At 43.4% G+C, this 16,883-nt stretch overlaps 2 protein-coding genes across 2 annotated transcripts in view; one reads left to right on the forward strand and one right to left on the reverse strand.

Moving 5' to 3' along the window:
• Nucleotides 1–276: 276 nt before the first annotated feature.
• Nucleotides 277–8,698, reverse strand: PSMD12 (proteasome 26S subunit, non-ATPase 12). Its single transcript, XM_069872419.1, has 11 exons — nucleotides 8,541–8,698; nucleotides 6,933–6,992; nucleotides 6,569–6,697; nucleotides 5,691–5,798; nucleotides 4,640–4,744; nucleotides 4,049–4,198; nucleotides 3,741–3,875; nucleotides 3,083–3,195; nucleotides 2,528–2,702; nucleotides 1,946–2,023; nucleotides 277–716 (listed from the first exon to the last, which is right to left on the reverse strand). Exons 1-11 carry the CDS (start codon nucleotides 8,646–8,648, stop codon nucleotides 507–509), a joined length of 1,371 nt encoding a protein of 456 aa, XP_069728520.1. The 5' UTR covers nucleotides 8,649–8,698; the 3' UTR covers nucleotides 277–506.
• Nucleotides 8,699–13,220: 4,522 nt separating this feature from the next.
• PITPNC1 (phosphatidylinositol transfer protein cytoplasmic 1) overlaps nucleotides 13,221–16,883 on the forward strand; it is a 79,450-nt gene continuing 75,787 nt past the window's right edge. The window contains exon 1 of the mRNA XM_069872834.1: nucleotides 13,221–13,429. Within this exon, the coding sequence (XP_069728935.1) occupies nucleotides 13,382–13,429 (48 nt within the window). The 5' untranslated portion in view covers nucleotides 13,221–13,381. The remainder of the gene's footprint in view (nucleotides 13,430–16,883) is intronic.

Here is a 16,883-nt window from a genome sequence, read left to right on the forward strand (position 1 = left end):
AGTTCAGAATTAAATCTATCTGTAGTCCCAAGTGACAAGAAATAGCATTATTTGTAAGCATGATCATCCAGAACTTTGTTCAAACAGTACCTTGACGTAAGATTACGATATCATTGTAAATTACCTCAATGCACTTACTGTAAAACCCTAGGATTTTATTATTTACGGTATATCCTCTCAATCACAGCCTCAAAAACTCCTGTGATAAAGTAACCACAGAACTACGTGTTAGACAAACGTACACACGGAAAAGAAGAAATCACAAAACTATTATCATACAGGCAATACAGTTTTATTACGTTCTTTCAGCAACTGTAGCAAAAACATTGAACAACTGAATGAATAATCAAGGGAACTTAATTATCAACAGGAATTTCAGAATTATGTTCTAAATTTTAGACCAGGAAGGCTTGACAGAGAGAAAACAAACCATATACACACTGTAATAAGTCTTTATTATGAAGATTTAATGCCTTCTTTAAAAGCACTGAGATTACTGAGGCACCTTACTGCAGGTTATGTATCATCTCCTCTTTGGCAATGAGATGCGTGGTCTTGTTAACCAGGGCCATTAGTGAGTTGAGCTTGTGAGACCAGTCATTGAGTATATTGTTTGGGTCCTTCGGCCTCTGGAAATTGATAATTCCTGCCAGCCTGTCTACTTTAGCAAAGATGGTCTTATTAACTACTAGGTTAGACAGGAACTCCTCCGATTCCTGCAAAGACAAACAGCACTAAGTCAAGAAAACAGCATTTTTATCTACAAAGCATCGATATTCCTCTCAAACAGCATTAGAAAAAAGGGAACAAGATTTTCTTTATACTTAAAAGAAACACAGCTGCAGTAATCCTGTACTTAAAAATCACACAACACTTTTTTATTACACCTGTTGTCACTGCAAGCTCCTAGCACCATCTACTCAAAACTTTATTGTTTTAACTTGACCTATAACTGATTGTCTTTCATTTAATTAAACATTCAATATGCCAACAGACCTTTACACGTTGGAGTACTTGGGTATGTAGGCATCAGAACAAGCCCAAGCCCTCTGACAAGCAGGGCACAGGAAAATCCATGTGAATTACTGACCACTGTCAAGGTTTACTCCGAGTTTGTGGGAAGGAGATTTAAATAAATAACAGTAGGGTAAAGCTTTCCATTTGCACATGAAATACCAATATGCCTTGATGTATGAATCTCTTTGGAAAGCTCGTGAAAACACAAAGTCGGGGGTGTGACAGGAAGACAACTCCACCCTATGTTCCCAAAGCACAATCGTCTATCAACAGGGACACTGAAAGGTGCGAAATCCTGTACCTTCAGTCAGTTTTAATCACCCATTGACAAGATCTTTTTAACACTGAAACACAAGACAAGAAGCTCCAGGATTTAAATGAGATCTCAAACATAAATTATTGTTTTAAGAGCAGCTTTTGCCTTATGGACATACGCATCATGACACTGAGTTCTGCCTGGATTATAAACCAGCCTTCTAACTCCCATAAAGGCACGAAATTACACTCAAGTCTTTGTATCAACTAGCAAAGTGACAAATATTCAAACTAATACCATTAATGGCAACAGACTTTTACACTGCTTCCCGTAAGAACTCAATGAACTAAAGTTCACTTAACGCTCCCTGTCCATTTCTATAGCACACTCTGTTCTTCCTGGTTAGAGATGAACATCATTGGTAATAGAAACAGTGGAGTTATACTCGATGAATCTACGAGAGCTGCAAGAATACAAAGACGGATACATAAAGATTCAACAATAGATAGAATTCTGTACCAAGCAGTGCAGTTTTTTTAAGCTAAAAAGAGAACTCTAATTCAGATTCAAAGAGAACATTACTCTGCTGAATACTTAAATTTCTGCCACAAATGTGCGCGTGGACAGTCCCACGCTGTCAATGCAAGAAGGATAAAGCAAAGCAATACTTACATCAACAGACAGATCAAGGAGCTGTGCCATTCTCTTCATAGTAATTCTGGTATAATACTTAGCCATTATTCTAATATTCTGTAAAAAAGTGTTTAGAGTAGAGGCTTATGTGCAAAAAAATAATTGAAGTGGGCTGCAAAAACAGTCAATGTTAAAAGCAGACTAGGAGCTGCAGTGCTGTAACAGCAGTCCAGCATAAGGTACATGAGGGAGTAGTGAAGAAAGTTGTTTGTTAAAGGTATAAAAGTCTCTACGTGACAAATTACTAAGTAATGAAATCAATTCATTATGAATTTAAGACAAAGCAGATTTTGAAGTTTCTACTCTGAATTGTGAATGCTAAATCTCATAATTTGAGTGCAATATACTCTTTTTTTCTGGAAACTGTGTCAAATACCCATCTATAATAAAGTTACACAAGCAAATAATACCTTGAAAACGTAACATGAAGAAAATGGCAAGTTATTTGCTGCTTTACTACATACATTTTCTGTTTCTTTGTAACCAAAATATGGCAAGCAAAAAGTACTTTTAGTTGAGGCACTGAATATATAACTAATGCTTAAGCACAGCAGTACTTACATGTTCCACAACTCTGTTCTTTAAATCTTTCCATCTCTTTTCACCTTCCTCTGTACAGCCAAAAACATCTGTTGCAGGACTGTCAAGGGATCCTTCTCTCAATTCTTTCCCATATTCTTCAACCAGGGCAGTCCATCGCATCAATTCCATGGTGGTAAATAGTTTTAGGAGGTCTCTAAATGGTTTAGTGAAGTTGATTTACAATCCTGTATTAATAAGGCTCATTTCACACTTATAAAGATCAAATAAATACTTTTAAATGTTTTAATTTTATTACTTTTAATATTCATTCTTTTCCATGAATATACTCTGTAATACTTCATGCTATTGGGCACAGTTCAAAATTAAATTGTATTCGTAATAAAAATCTCTCTCTCATAAAGAGACATTCATTTCAATGTAGAACTTTCAGTCATGAAGACTTTGCAGTATTTTTTATACAGCATTGCAGTCAGAGATGCTGCTGCAGACTCAGCGTAAGCAGATTTCACTTGCACAGCTACTCTGAGACACACCTTTTTTGCCCAAGAATTGTTTATTAGGAAGAATACTTACTTATACTTCGGGATTTCTTCTAGCTTTTTATCGCTGCTGATTCTGTGCACCAGATCAGATTGTTCATTATCATAAGGTGAAAGAATAACATAAAGAACAACGCTCTTCAGTGCCTGTTTAAGAGGGAAGAATGTGGTTTTTTCCCCATAATTAAAGAGAGGAATTGAAAACACTGCCCACAGAGCTTAGAATTGTAACAGGGAAAAAAGGCTTTAGCTCAGCCTATTAACAACTTACAGTGAAATCGATGTCACCTTGCAGAAATGAAGCCCCATTCACAGTGACAGATTTAAATTTATTCAGGTTATTTAAAATAAATATGTGAAAAAAACCTTTTCAAATATGTAACATTTGTTCTGCACACACAAAAGTATCGAAATGATACTTGCACAGCTGGTTTTAATTTCTGTGCTTGTATAAAACAGACGAGACATTCCCATGCTTTCAAAGACAATATAATGAAGACGTTAGCTATAAATATTCATTTGAAATCGACTTTATTATACGTGTTTTCAACTAACCAATCTGTTAACATAGCCACTAAAAAAACCTAAGAACAGACTGATGAGATATTTAATCTGCACTGAATCAATCAGGTAATGAAATGGGTATTTGCCACATGGAAATACAGACATTTTGTATGCTGTGTTGTTTTTACCTGCTGCCACTTTTCACTTTCAGCCTGGATACACGGTGTGTCATAAATGGCTCTGTAGTGCTTGCAGATGGAGAGGTAGGAGCCTTCATGTTGATCCAGCTGAATCATTAAGTTGTAATACTTCAACTTTAATTTCTGAAACAGTACCAAAAAGTAAAATTACTACAGCTCCTCAAGTTAAGTAAATTAAATCCAACTGTATCCCAGAAAACAAAGGGATTCAAATACATTTGGACCTGAAGAGAGGCAGGTCAGATGAAAATTGAAATGGTGCAGAGGGGTGAGAAAGAAATCCTCCAATGACTTACTTCTGTGTTTTCTTCTTGAAAAAACTTTGTATTAATTTTTTTGCTGATAATTTGAGTCCGAATATAGTCTTTTACAGCTAGACAGAGTCTCATCTGCTCCAAGATAAATTCTACACGTTCTTTCTTTTCCATTGAACCATAAGTTTCCACCTAAAATGAAAATGTAACTATTTAACACTGTCAAAGGAAAACCAAGTGAAATCTTAACTGAGAAAGAAGAATGGGAGGTTACTGGGCGGGGGGGGGGGAACAAAACTGAAAGACAGGAGACACAGCTATTCCAAAACAAATGAAAATGGAGAAAAGGTTATTCAATTTGAAATTATAGCCCCCACTTACACCGGAAGAATCCACGAAACCCAATGCATTACCCAGAAAACTGAAATCTCCCTTCCAGATTCGAAATGGTCTATGCAACCTAACCATGACAGTAACACAAGCAGTTAAAACTGAATTACACTTTCACTAATAACAGTTACTCTCATTCCAGGCATTTCTGCAGATGTACCTGATTAAGTTTCTGAACAATAATCTAAGAGCAGCCAGAACTAATTTTTATTGCTGACGCAATTTTGAGTTACAGGGCATTACCTGCAATTCCTGCAGAATCGAGGCAGCCTCTTTGACTTCACCATTCTGTTCTTTTATTGTCGCAAGCGTCTTTGTCAGGCGAGCACGTTCAATTTCCACATATATCTGAAATCAGGAGCGGTAGTTTAAGTGTTGGAATTTTCTAAAGAAGAGTACAAACTCTAAGACCAAAACTCCAGTAAGACACACATTTAATGTGTTCACACTACCAATTAATTCCTTGTGTATCCATACCCTATAGTGATACTATCCACAACAGACACAGATAATGACGATAGCTGACACACCAGAAGTATTTGGACCATTTAAATTGAAAAAATAACGGCTAAATTTGTCTACCATTCTTTAAGCAAACATAAAAGGATGTGCACTGTGAACGATTAGATATTTAGTCTTCATTTGCTTTGATTGAAACAGACAGAAGTTGACTTGACTGATTAATGCATAAGAAGTACGCATTTGCATTACTTGACTCGCTCCTAACCACCTATAAACCAACAATACTTGATTAGAAACAAATTAGACTAAACGTGAAAAGGCAAAAGCTGTAACATTTATACAAATTTGCCTTAATACAGAGTAGTTTGTTTTCTTAAAGTAGAAGTAATATCATGTAAATAAATAACTTAGTATAATGCTTTGATACCACTTTCTGGTTACTGTAAATGACAACTTGCTAAGCCAAGGGGAAATTAAACTAAGCCCGCCCATTGCTCTAACCAATTCAAACACATAACATTTCAAAAAGTGAAAAATAAATGGCATTTTAGACCTCTGAAATGTATTGCTAATTATATTTAGTAATACGTCCAAACATCTACATCATGGAAATATGACCAATGCTTCAGCAAATTATTTAAATATGAAATGTGGAAAATATTTGTAGTATTTTGGAAATAAATACACCACTTAGCTTCTCAGGTTAATTTAAAAATATACTTCTGCTCTTATTTGAACAAGACAAAAAAGTAATGTTAAAGGCTATGCTTTTAAAGAAGGTGAACACTTTTATTCTACCTTTTAGACACTCAGTCTTAAAACAAAATCTTACTTTTCCTTCTGTAACCATACGCAACGTGTCGATTAAGCGCAGTTTGACTGGTAAGTCTGTGATCTCTTCAACGTAAGTGCAGCACTGCTGGACCATTTTAGCGACTGCCTAGTACAATAACAGAAAAAGAAAACAGGGTTTAGACTTCTCAAATGCATTCAAACTATAACACTGGAGGTAAGTACCAAATACTTTCATATCAAACTAAAGAGACCCATCTCAACAAAAACCACGCAAGATACATTTAATCACTTTGATTCATAAAGACGTGCAAAATCATCCTAGTGACTGATGGTAAAGGTCAAATGCAATGTGTCTGTCATTTCTTTTATCTATTTTTCTAATGATATTCTAAGTAACTCATCCCATGCGGTTCCCTTTTGAAAAGCAGTACCCTTCTTCTACCAAATCCACACCGTTCTCACATGGACAGGCAAAACTTATTGTTTGTCCCAAGGCCGGCATGGCTAAAGGGGAGGCACATCTTCTCTTAAGCATGTGCACTAGCCCTTCTTTTCAGAAGATCTGTTGATTTTTAAAAGGAAGAGGGGTAATTATTTCTGACTGACCCTTTTCTATCTCTGCATATTCCCAATTAGGAACCTTCAGTGGCAACCACAGATATTGGAACATGTTCTGGTAACAACACTGACGAAACTGTTACAATTATTATTAAAACACCTACCTCTAAAAATAAATTTTAAAAAAGCATGGAAAGCATACACCATATTTGATCACAAAAAACTGAAGTAACTCTGTTCAACGTACACCCCGCGACCATGAAAAATTAAGAATATGTCTACAACACAGGCTGTAGAAGAGTGGAAAGATGAGCTCCAAATAAAATTTTATTTTTTGTTTCAAAGGATTAAACTCACCTGTTTTAATTGACTTCTTCTCTTTGACAGAAGAATAATATTTTCATTAAGAGCATCCCAGTCTTTAGCTTCATAACACATTTTCACTATAGCGACTAAGATACGAGACGTGGAGACCATGTCAGATGCCTGTAACAAACAAACAATGTATTAGTGATAGGATAAACAACATGCAGACCTCTGCCACTTTCACTTCTATTATGGGAGAAAAAATTCTTATATCTAGCCTTATTAATTTTATATTTAAGGAAAAGAACAGCAAAATAGATAGGCTGGTACCCCAATTTCCTTCACAACTTTAATGCAGTGGAAGAATGGGGTGTATAGGACGACTCAGCATAAATGCAAACCATATGCTACTTACCGTTCGTGTTTGTTTTTCCAAGGAGAGAAGGTTTTCAATTACTTCTTGTAATCTTCCTTCCTAATGTAGCAGGCAAAGAATAATCACCATGAGCGAAGAACACAATTCAGTTGAAGTTGAGAACAGCTCTAATTCTCAGGTAAGTAAAAAACATAAGACTAGTCTGTACACTTGCTTCTAAGCTTTTTAGTTCTTAAAAAATGAAACAGACACAGGACCAACTTTAAATACATGGTTCTACACAGATTAAACTGGAAAGACACCAGTACCTCTTTTGCCCAACGCACGCTCTAAGTTGTCTGCGTAGTGCGAGAAAACCAGCACATTTCAGACCGGTTTGGTTAGTTCACTCTCACCAAGCTAGATGGAAGACTCATTTCTCTCCTAGCCAAATAAAGCTCTATATATTGCTCTCACATATGCAATTAGACACTTTGGCCAAAAATTGTTATGCTATTACTTTCATCCATTATCTTAATCACAGCATATTACAGAAAGCATAAACTACATGCTTCACCATCTAAGCACAGAATTATAATAGTAACATTTTGAGAACAACATTTGCCTTTGTTTCAAGGGGTTAGGGGCAAGAAAACATGCTTTTAGTCCTAACTTGTAATTCCTAGCGAATGCTTTGTAAAAAAAGTTAACATGGGAGAATTTCTAACAGCCCACAACAACTGTAGGACTGCAAAAATTTAGAAACTAGACAGTTCATAAAAAAGGGAGAAAGTTACATTTGTCTCTAAAACGTACCTACCCTACTGGAACGTTTTAAGCTCTGTAAAATAGTTTGTCAAGGTGCACACTTAATGTACATGTTCCGCAGCAATGGAACATGGTCTTGGTGCCAATGCAGAGCTGTGTCTGTGGGATAATACACCTGCGTCCACTCTCCATGCAATGAAGTCTTAAGACAGCGTAAGGTGCAATTTACTCGTCTTAACGCCACTGCCTTCAGAATTCTACAGTTTGCTACGTAGTACAAAATGTCTGTCACAACGAGACACAAAGGATTTGCAGCACGTACAGAATCAGATGCCATCCTGCTGGGACAGAACATAACACCAAATCCAAGCAGTCTGTTTTGACGTCTGAGAATCGCTACTGAGCTAGTCCATGAAAAGCACTAAGGATGCACCACACGTGAGATTACCTATGATCCCACAAACAAGACATTCTGCTGTCGCCTGTGGCTGGGTGCACAAAGTTCGCTCAGAAACGCCCGGCACGGGCTCTGGCCCTCCATTCCAGACTTTTGGGGCACGTATAGACCGCGATACAAAGCACCACCTGTCTAACCTGACACAATGACACGAAGGCAGCCTTCGCCTTCACTCCCAGGATGAACAAGCGCCTGGGAAAGCGGCAGCAGGGAGAAGCCAGCTCCCTTCCAGCGGACTCGGGCTGCGCCTCGACACCTCCTCTCGTCTTCCTCCCAGAGCGCTGCCAGTTAAAAAGCCGAGCAGCCCCTTCTCCTCTTCCCCGAGAGGAGCCCCCGGCCCCGTGAGGAGGCCGCACGGGGCCGCCTCACCGAGCGCGGCCTAGCGCCGCACGCCATGACTCAGCCCATCCGCGCCGCCGCGCTTCCCCCGCGCCCGCCCTCACCTGCGCCAGCCGCTCGCACTCGGGCAGCCTCTGGTCCACCGTCGCGCTGTAATCCACCTCCATTTTCACGATGCGGCCGTCGGCCCGCTCCGCGCCGCCGTCCGCCATCGCTCCGGCCCCGCGTCCCCCCCCCCCGCGCGCGCGCACCGGAAGCAGCGGCCCCCCCCCCGGCGCGCGCGCGCACCGGAAGCACCGCCCCCCCCCTCCCCGCGCGCAAGCGCCGCCGAGGCAGCCCCCGCCGAGGACCCCAAGCGCTGCGCCAAACAGGCGCTGCCGGGGCGCCCCAGGGTCCTGCGCGCTGCGCCAAACAGGCACTGCGGGGGCAGCCGCGACCTCCTGAGGACCCCAGAGGGGCGGGCGCTGAGGGGAGGGGGCAGCTGGAGCCGCGGCTCCCGGCCCAGGCCTAACGCCGACCCCAGAGCCCACCCTCAACCTGCCTCACCGATAACCTTGGCACCGCTAATCCTGGCCTGCGGGTAGCCCTGCAGCCGCTGACCCCAACCCTCAGGCAGCCCCGCCGACAAGGACCCTGACCTCTGGCCTGTAGGCAGCCCCGCCGCTGCTGACCCTGGAGCAGCCCCACTGCCACCAAACCTGGCCCATGGGCAGACCCACCCGAGCCCAACCCTGATCTCTGACATGCAGGCAGCCCCACTGCTGCAGACCTTGGCCCCTGGGGCAGCCCCATTGCCACCAAACCTGCCCCCCACCAAGACTGATCCCCAACCCCTGGCCAAAAGGCAGCCCCAACAATAATGACCCTGACCCCCAGCTGATGGGCAGCCCCACCACCACCAAACCTGACTCCAAGCCTATGGGCAGCCCCGCAGTTGCTGCTAACCATGGGCTGTGGGCAGCCTCACTGCCTCCAATTTGCAGGCAGCGCTACTGCCAACCCCAACTGCCGGCCCGAGGCAGCTCTGACAACCTCAACCCCTGGCCCACAAGCCATACTCTGGCCAAAGAGACTCCCCAGCCACCCAGGAAGGGGGCGTGTGACCCCAGGTTTGGGGCAGTGATTTCCCTCTGGACTCCAGTGCATCAAGAGCTTGAGACCTTGATGCTGCCATAGACTGGTGGATGGTGGTCAGGAGGATTGTGGTTTGATGCCGTTTCCCCACATTTTGAGAGGACCACGCTCTGTTGACGTGGCAGGCTGCACCACGGCCTGGCCTCTGCGGAGGGAGGACTTGGTGTGCAGTAACTGGTGATTTCACTGCAGTGACCTCAACATGTTCCAGCTTTGAGTCAATTAATCATCCTGCAGAGCTGGAGAGGTGGGGGCAAGGTAGGGGGCACAATGATTTTTAAGAGCATAAATGATCCAGATATTAGACAGTGTTGCACCATCAGTTGTTGGGAGATGTTGCTGCAACACTGGGTGGTTGTACAGTGCTATCATCTCCCATTCCAATGCAGAATTTCATACACTACAGAAGTTCCACTTACTGCAGAAATTCAGAGAAACTCATTTGTGTTTGCAAGCAAAGAACTCTGAAGGAAATACTGATCAGTGAATGCCTTCCATTTCTGGTTGTAAATCAAGACTCCCAGAAAAAGTCAGTTAAAGTAATTTCATGGTAATTCTACTGGATACCTAGCAGCACGATGTGGCAAAGGGGTATTGGAGATAACTGTTCCATTTTGCTTACAGAGTTAAAACTGAGTTACTACACCTGCTACACTGGTGTAAATTAAGAGTAATTCAATTAAGTGATGAGGGCTTCCCTCAGCCTCCTGTTCCCCAGGCTAAACAACCCCAGTTCCCTCACAGCTGCTTCTCATAAGCACAGTGCTCCAGGCCCTTCCCTGGTTTTGTTCCCCTCCTCTGGACGTACTCCAGACCATCGATGTCTTTCTTGTGGTGAGGGGCTCAAAACTGAACACAAGATTCAAGGTGTGGGCTCACCAGGGCTGAGTGCAGGGTCTTGATCACGCCCCTACTCCTGCTGGCCACACCATTACTGATTCAAGCCAGGATGCTGCTGACCTTCGTGGCCACCTGAGCACACTGCTGGCTCATGTTCAGCCAGCTCATGTTGTTTTGAATTGTAAAATCCCATTCTTTTAGCTCGTCATAATATTAGTATAATTTTACAGTCATGGACAGGCAGCAACAGCTTTCAGGGAAGTTAAAAGTCACTTACGATCTAATGGAACATATTCCCATAAACAGAAATTTTGGTTCAGACAGTGAGTGAAAGAGGAAGAAAATTAATGCATACTGCAACTGTTCTCTTCCTTTGCGTGCATGGGTATGCTGGAAGATGCGGAAGCAGCTTATGCCTCCAATGTAGACTTCCTGAATGGCTCAAAAAACCATAAATTTTTATTCAAAAGTCCTTAGTAAAATACCTGAAGAAATAGCTTGACTTTCAGTGTCTCTTATCACTAAATGACATTTTGCTGACACAAGTCCATCTGGAGTTAATGTTCAGCATGCTTTAACATATGTTTTTTTCCCCCCCAGGTCAAAAATGAAAGATGATTGAAAGATGTCTTATTTTTACAACTGATCACCGAGAGCATGGTGCAGAGGTAAGTGTTTGTGACAATTCACAGAAAACAAACAACATTCAGACAGGCATGCTTGGCAGAAACTACCTGTCTGGCTGGAGCTAGAAGTTCTCGGCATGTTCTTCTAGAAAGCATTTGATGAGCATACTTCTAAGAGAGTCCTGGGACAGTAGTCACAGCAGGGAATCATAAAGGATGTTGTTAGGGTTACTGTTTTCTTCCCATATATATGTGGAAATGGCACAAGATGGAGCTGTGCCTGTGGCAATAAGCATGAGGTGACTGAAGAATGCTTTCCTGTAGATATAGGAAGTAGTTTTAATCTCCATTTTCAGTAGCTTCTGGATTTGACACACTACTTTGCACAGATCTGCATGCTTTGTTATTTTATACAGACCTGTAAGGTTTGGTTTATGTTGGAAACACATCGTAGGTGATAAACTAGTTTAGGGTTTTCTCCTGTATTTATTGAAATCAGCATCTTTGCCTATAAATGAGTAGTGTCAAATCCCTATGCAAAATAGTTCAATTTTTTTATACTGCTTTTCAGCAGAAATCCAGAGATGTTGTTCCCAGTGAATGAAACAACTAGCAAATCAATTAAAATTGAAACAAATGTTTCAGATGTGAATTTGGATATCACTCATCTGTAGGTAATATCATGGTATTGCCTTGTTTGGGCTATTTTCTATAGAAGTTTCAGGAACATACACTACCAACGTTATGGATTAGAGCTACAGTTCAGATATTTAGAAATGGCTGTTGACAGATATGAGATACAGGCTCATTAACCGCATTGTTCATACCTCAGTCAAACCCCCAGACTATTAACAGAGCTCTCAGATTTTCTGTCTCTTTATGTAGGTGTTTGCACTTCACTGGAAAGGCAGAGTGCGTGAAATATTGTGCATTCCATTCCAGGGAATGGAAAAGTGATGTTGTTAGCTCCAGGAGATGGCACTGTGTCCTCTCCGGGCTGAACACTGTACGCATAGCTTTGAAATATACATTCAGTACCAATGAAAATCAGAGTTTTTTATTCTTTTTTGTTATGAAACACATTTCATTGTAGATCTAAATCAATTTTAATTGTCCCAAGTAAGGCATTTCATCACTTTTACTTTTGCAAATGATTTATATTGAAGTGCAGAGGTGTATTTGACCATTATCCATGCAGTGCCTTGTATTTTCGCATTCCTGTCCCAGCACTTCTCTGCAGTTCGTGCTTTACAGCCGTTTGGGAGATGGGAGGAACCGCAACGTGAGCGTGTCTCGATTTACCTGCAGTTGTGTAACAGGTCAGGGTTCTCAGCGGCTTTCGGAGCCGGGTCCCCGCGCGCATCAGGTTGCAATTAACAAACCCCGCGCCTCTTAAAACGCTTTAACGGACCAAGTGCCCACCGAGGAGCCAAAGCAAACAGGGCCGCCTGCTAGAGCTCCGGCTTTGCTGCTCGCCTAGCGAGAAGGCACTTTCCCACTGAAGTTTTCTGCGCGGCGTTTGGAAGTGAAGGACCCATAAAGAGGTTTATTTGCGTTGCAAACCGACAGCGGCGGGGCTGCCCGAGAGGGCGACGTCTCCGCATCCTGCGCTGCTGGGCGCGGGGCCGCCGGTCCCCCCCCCCCCCCCCGACTCCGCCAGCCTCCTCGGCGCCCGCAGCTCCCTCGCCTCCCCCCACCGCGAACCGAGCCGAGCCGAGCGCTCTCGGCGAATTAACCCGGGGGAGCGGCGGGTTCTCCCGGCGCCCGCCCCCCTCTCTCCTCTCTCTCTCTCTCTCTCTCCTCTTCCCTTCCCTCCCTCCCTTCTTCCTGCCGCCCCGCTGATGTCAGCATCGCCCCCGCCGGGGCCGCCGCCTCCCCTGCCCCCCCGGCCCGGCGGGAGCGCCCGCAGCCGCCTCGCGGTGGGAGCCGCTTTCGGGGGGGAAAACGCTCTCCGAGGGCTTTCATTTTTGTGCGTCTCGGCGCTCGGCGTCTCCCTTCCCCGCCTGCGGGGAGAAAACCCGCATTCTCGCCTCGTTTGTTCTTTCCGCCGCCCCAGGCATGTCTTGACGGAGCCGCCGGAACCGGCCGTTCCCCCCGCGCTGCCGAGAGCTGCGAGCGGCGAGAGCCCCCGGGGGGGTCCCCGCAGCCGGGGCCGAGCGAGCAGGACCTGCGAGAAACGACGCGTCGCGCTGGTTTCTCTTCTGCCTGGCTCAGCCCTCCTGGATGGTCGCGTTTTCTCCTGCGGACGCGCTGCCAAAAGGCTCGATTGTTTCACCCCGTGAGGGGTTTTCGTCGTGCAGAAAGAGCCGCTTCTCCCCCGGCTGGAGCCCCGAGGCAGGAGGAATATGCTCATGAAGGAGTATCGGATCTGCATGCCGCTGACAGTCGAAGAGGTGAGCTCCCCGCTGCTCGGGGGTCTTCTCCTTCCAGGAGCTTGTGTTTGCTTAACTGAGTGGTTTTAATTCGCGTAATCAACTTAGCCGGAGATGATTGCTTAGGGAGGGATGTTTTTATTGGAAAATCCTACTGGAACGAAGGTAACTTAAGTGGATGGAAAGCATCGTGTCGTCAGAGTAAGGGTTATCAAGATTTTCCAACTGCACTTTTAAGATGCTTGTTTGCAGGAGAATGTTCTATAGAATCATAGAATAACCAGGTTGGAAGAGACCCATTGGATCATCGAGTCCAACCATTCCCATCAGTCACTAAACCACATCCCTCAGCACCTCGTCCACCCGTCCCTTAAACCCCTCCAGGGAAGGGGACTCAACCCCCTCCCCGGGCAGCCTCTGCCACTGCCCAATGACCCTTGCTGTGAATTTTTTTTCCTAATGTCCAGCCTAAACCTCCCCTGGTGGAGCTTGAGGCCGTTCCCTCTCGTCCTGTCCCCTGTCCCTTGGGAGAAGAGCCCAGCTCCCTCCTCTCCACAACCTCCTTTCAGGTAGTTGTAGAGAGCAATGAGGTCTCCCCTCAGCCTCCCCCAGGCTGAACACCCCCAGCTCTCTCAGCTGCTCCTCATATGCTGCAATCTCTCTTAAACCTTTGTCCAAACCCCAGATTCTAAATATATCTTTACTTTTGCTTAAAATACCCTTGCAGATGGCAGCGCCCTGCAGCTCTGGCACAGGTAGGGTAGGTAGGTGACCATTTATCAGTAAAACTTTTTTTTTGTCATTTAAAGAAATGGTTGAAAGTCAAACTGCTTTTTGTGGAGGTTCCCAACTGTTAAGGACGTTCTGGTTTTATTTATCTGTAAGCAGCCTACCTGCTTATTGTTTTAAGTGAGATAGTAACGCCTACATGTACAGCACGTGCTGTGTAGTTCCTGTGCCTATAAATAGCTTGATGGTGCCATAGGTACCTAACGGCCTGATGGCCAAACGAGGCGGTGCTTTCGGGTTTGCAGCGTCTCGCACGAAGAGAAAAAGCAGAACTTGTTTTAATCCCCCGGGTTTGCTGCGGAAGCGGGGCTCGAACCCGCGGAGCAGCTGCGCGCACCCTGCGCGGGGCGCCCCTCTCCGCGCATCTTGCGCCGGGGCCGCCAGGGGGGGCGCTGCCCCGCGGGGCCCGTGTCCCCCCGGCCCCTCTCCCAAGGTTATCACAACACACACTGACTCTGCGCATCAGTTAACGCGGGTTTTTTTGGTTTAAACACCCCCAGGTGAGTGTTTTGCAGCATAATTTGATCTTATTTTTGGTAGAGGAGCCCTTACGACTGTGGTCGAGGAGTCGTTTCAACGGGTTCTTTGTATCTTCAAGTTTGGCAGATGAACTGTATTTTAAAAATGAGAATTCCGGCTGCCAAATATTTATTCCAGGCTGCTCAGGAAATTCCTCCTTCTGGGAGCAGGACCTAAACCCACCACATTCGTGCACGCAAATTGGCGTAGGTTTAATTCTAGTATTTTTCCAACCCAGTTATAAAGTATGCCGTGATATTGCGTGATGTTATTCTTCTAATACATAATTTTATTTGTTTATTGTGTTACCCTAATGTAGACAACATTTTATCCAAGCCAGTTCCTGATGTCCTCAGACTACCGCATTTAGTTAATAACAGTTCATTATGTCATCAGAAGGGAGCAGATCTAATTTATTTTGCGATATTATCATCAAACAAAATTTCCAGATAGAGAGAAGTTAAAAAGTCTCCCAAAAGAGGAATGGCTGATGTACAGTGAGGCAGAAGACAGCATAGGAAGCATTTTGTTCTCTAGAATGTTAACAGAATTAGTAAAGGTATTCATATGTTTTGTAGTTTCTCTTATGATGAATCAAGGAGCGGGAGTTGAGATGCCTTAATGAGAGACCTAGAACATGTCTGATATTTAACATGAATTTGATTATTAATTATAGAATGAACTACAATAAAATTGAAATTAACAGAAATCTTTTTTGTTGCACTGTTTACATACTGTATTCTCATAGTTCATCTGTGTAGAATAAGAAGGTGAGGTGGTGTGCAGTCAGTAGGAGAACATCGTGGGGCAATGCTCACCCTTCGAAAAACAAGAGCATTTTGGTTCTAAGAGTCCCAGACTGGCATCTGTGAGGTACTTTGATGGAAATGCCATTTCTAAAGGATATGCGATTTCTTAGAGGATTGGGATGTTGGGCCCTGATCTGCAATGGTGCTTGGGTACCCAGCTGGCATTGAGATCACTGGGAGTTAAGCACCTGAGTATTATTGAGGTTGTCCATTTCAGCAGGTATATGAACAATGCAGTTAGTATGCAGCTGCATAGCTTCCCTTTTTGTGCTGTTTTCCTTACTTAGGCTTTACAACTCTGTTTTCTCCCCTCTTTGGAAGTTCTGGCTTTTGGCCTGTGCACTTTATACATACATTCAAAAGCATTTCCTTGAGCAGTTTTATTCTGTAGCGCTGACTTGCCGGTTATCCATACATAGAAGTCTCACAACATGAATGAGGAAGAATTCCATTTTTAGTCAGTGGTGGTGTGTTGTCTAGACTAATATCTCAAAGTTATTACTTCTGCATGCAAATCAATATGCACACAGCAGTATAGCAATTAATACTGCACATTAAGACCTAAATTTATCTCTAGAGAAGAATGAAAAACTAATAGATGTCACTGTAACAGCAACACCGTCTCCAGATTTGAAGAGTTTCTGGAGAGGAGATTCTGCATAGCTGGTCTTCCTTAGCTACGACAGATTGTGTTCTTGAGGCATTCTTTCATTGATCAATAGATAAGATACCCAAATATTTATGTGAGTTTTGTTTGTTTACCTGTCAGCCTAGATGCCAAATGCTTGCTTGGAAATCCAACATTCCTGAAGAAACATTAATTGCTATAGATTTCTCTTCCTGTGGATTTTGAGATAGGATACAGGAATCAGAGATGCATCTTTTAGCTCGTTGTCCGCAAGCACCAGGAGAGACAGACTGTTCCAAGAACACTTGTTGAGATGCTGTGGTATCACGGTACAGCACTTATTCCAGGCTGAGGCCAACTCATGAAACTGAATTTTTATTGACATTTACTTAAGACTGTTACATATACATTGCTGCAAGCTGCCTGATCAGCTTTAAAATAATTTGAGAAAGTAAATATCATGTTAACTTTTAAACAAAATAATAACAACTACTGTAAGCTTTGCAGTTTAGGTCAAAACATAACTGTTGGTTGACAAAGCCAATTTGATTGCCTATTAGAAGTCATTCTTTACTGCATTTGTGGTATTTTGGGGAGGCATGCATGCAAATTCAGTCCTTTTGTTAACATTGAGACCTTAGAAATTAGAACAAGGCATTTCTTTTCATTAATACATAAAGCGAGTAAGATCTGTTGCAGTAATTGGTTAGAATATGTTACCAATATTCAT

This window comes from Phaenicophaeus curvirostris, chromosome 19 (assembly GCF_032191515.1).
Source record: "Phaenicophaeus curvirostris isolate KB17595 chromosome 19, BPBGC_Pcur_1.0, whole genome shotgun sequence".
Classification (NCBI taxonomy): domain Eukaryota; kingdom Metazoa; phylum Chordata; class Aves; order Cuculiformes; family Cuculidae; genus Phaenicophaeus; species Phaenicophaeus curvirostris.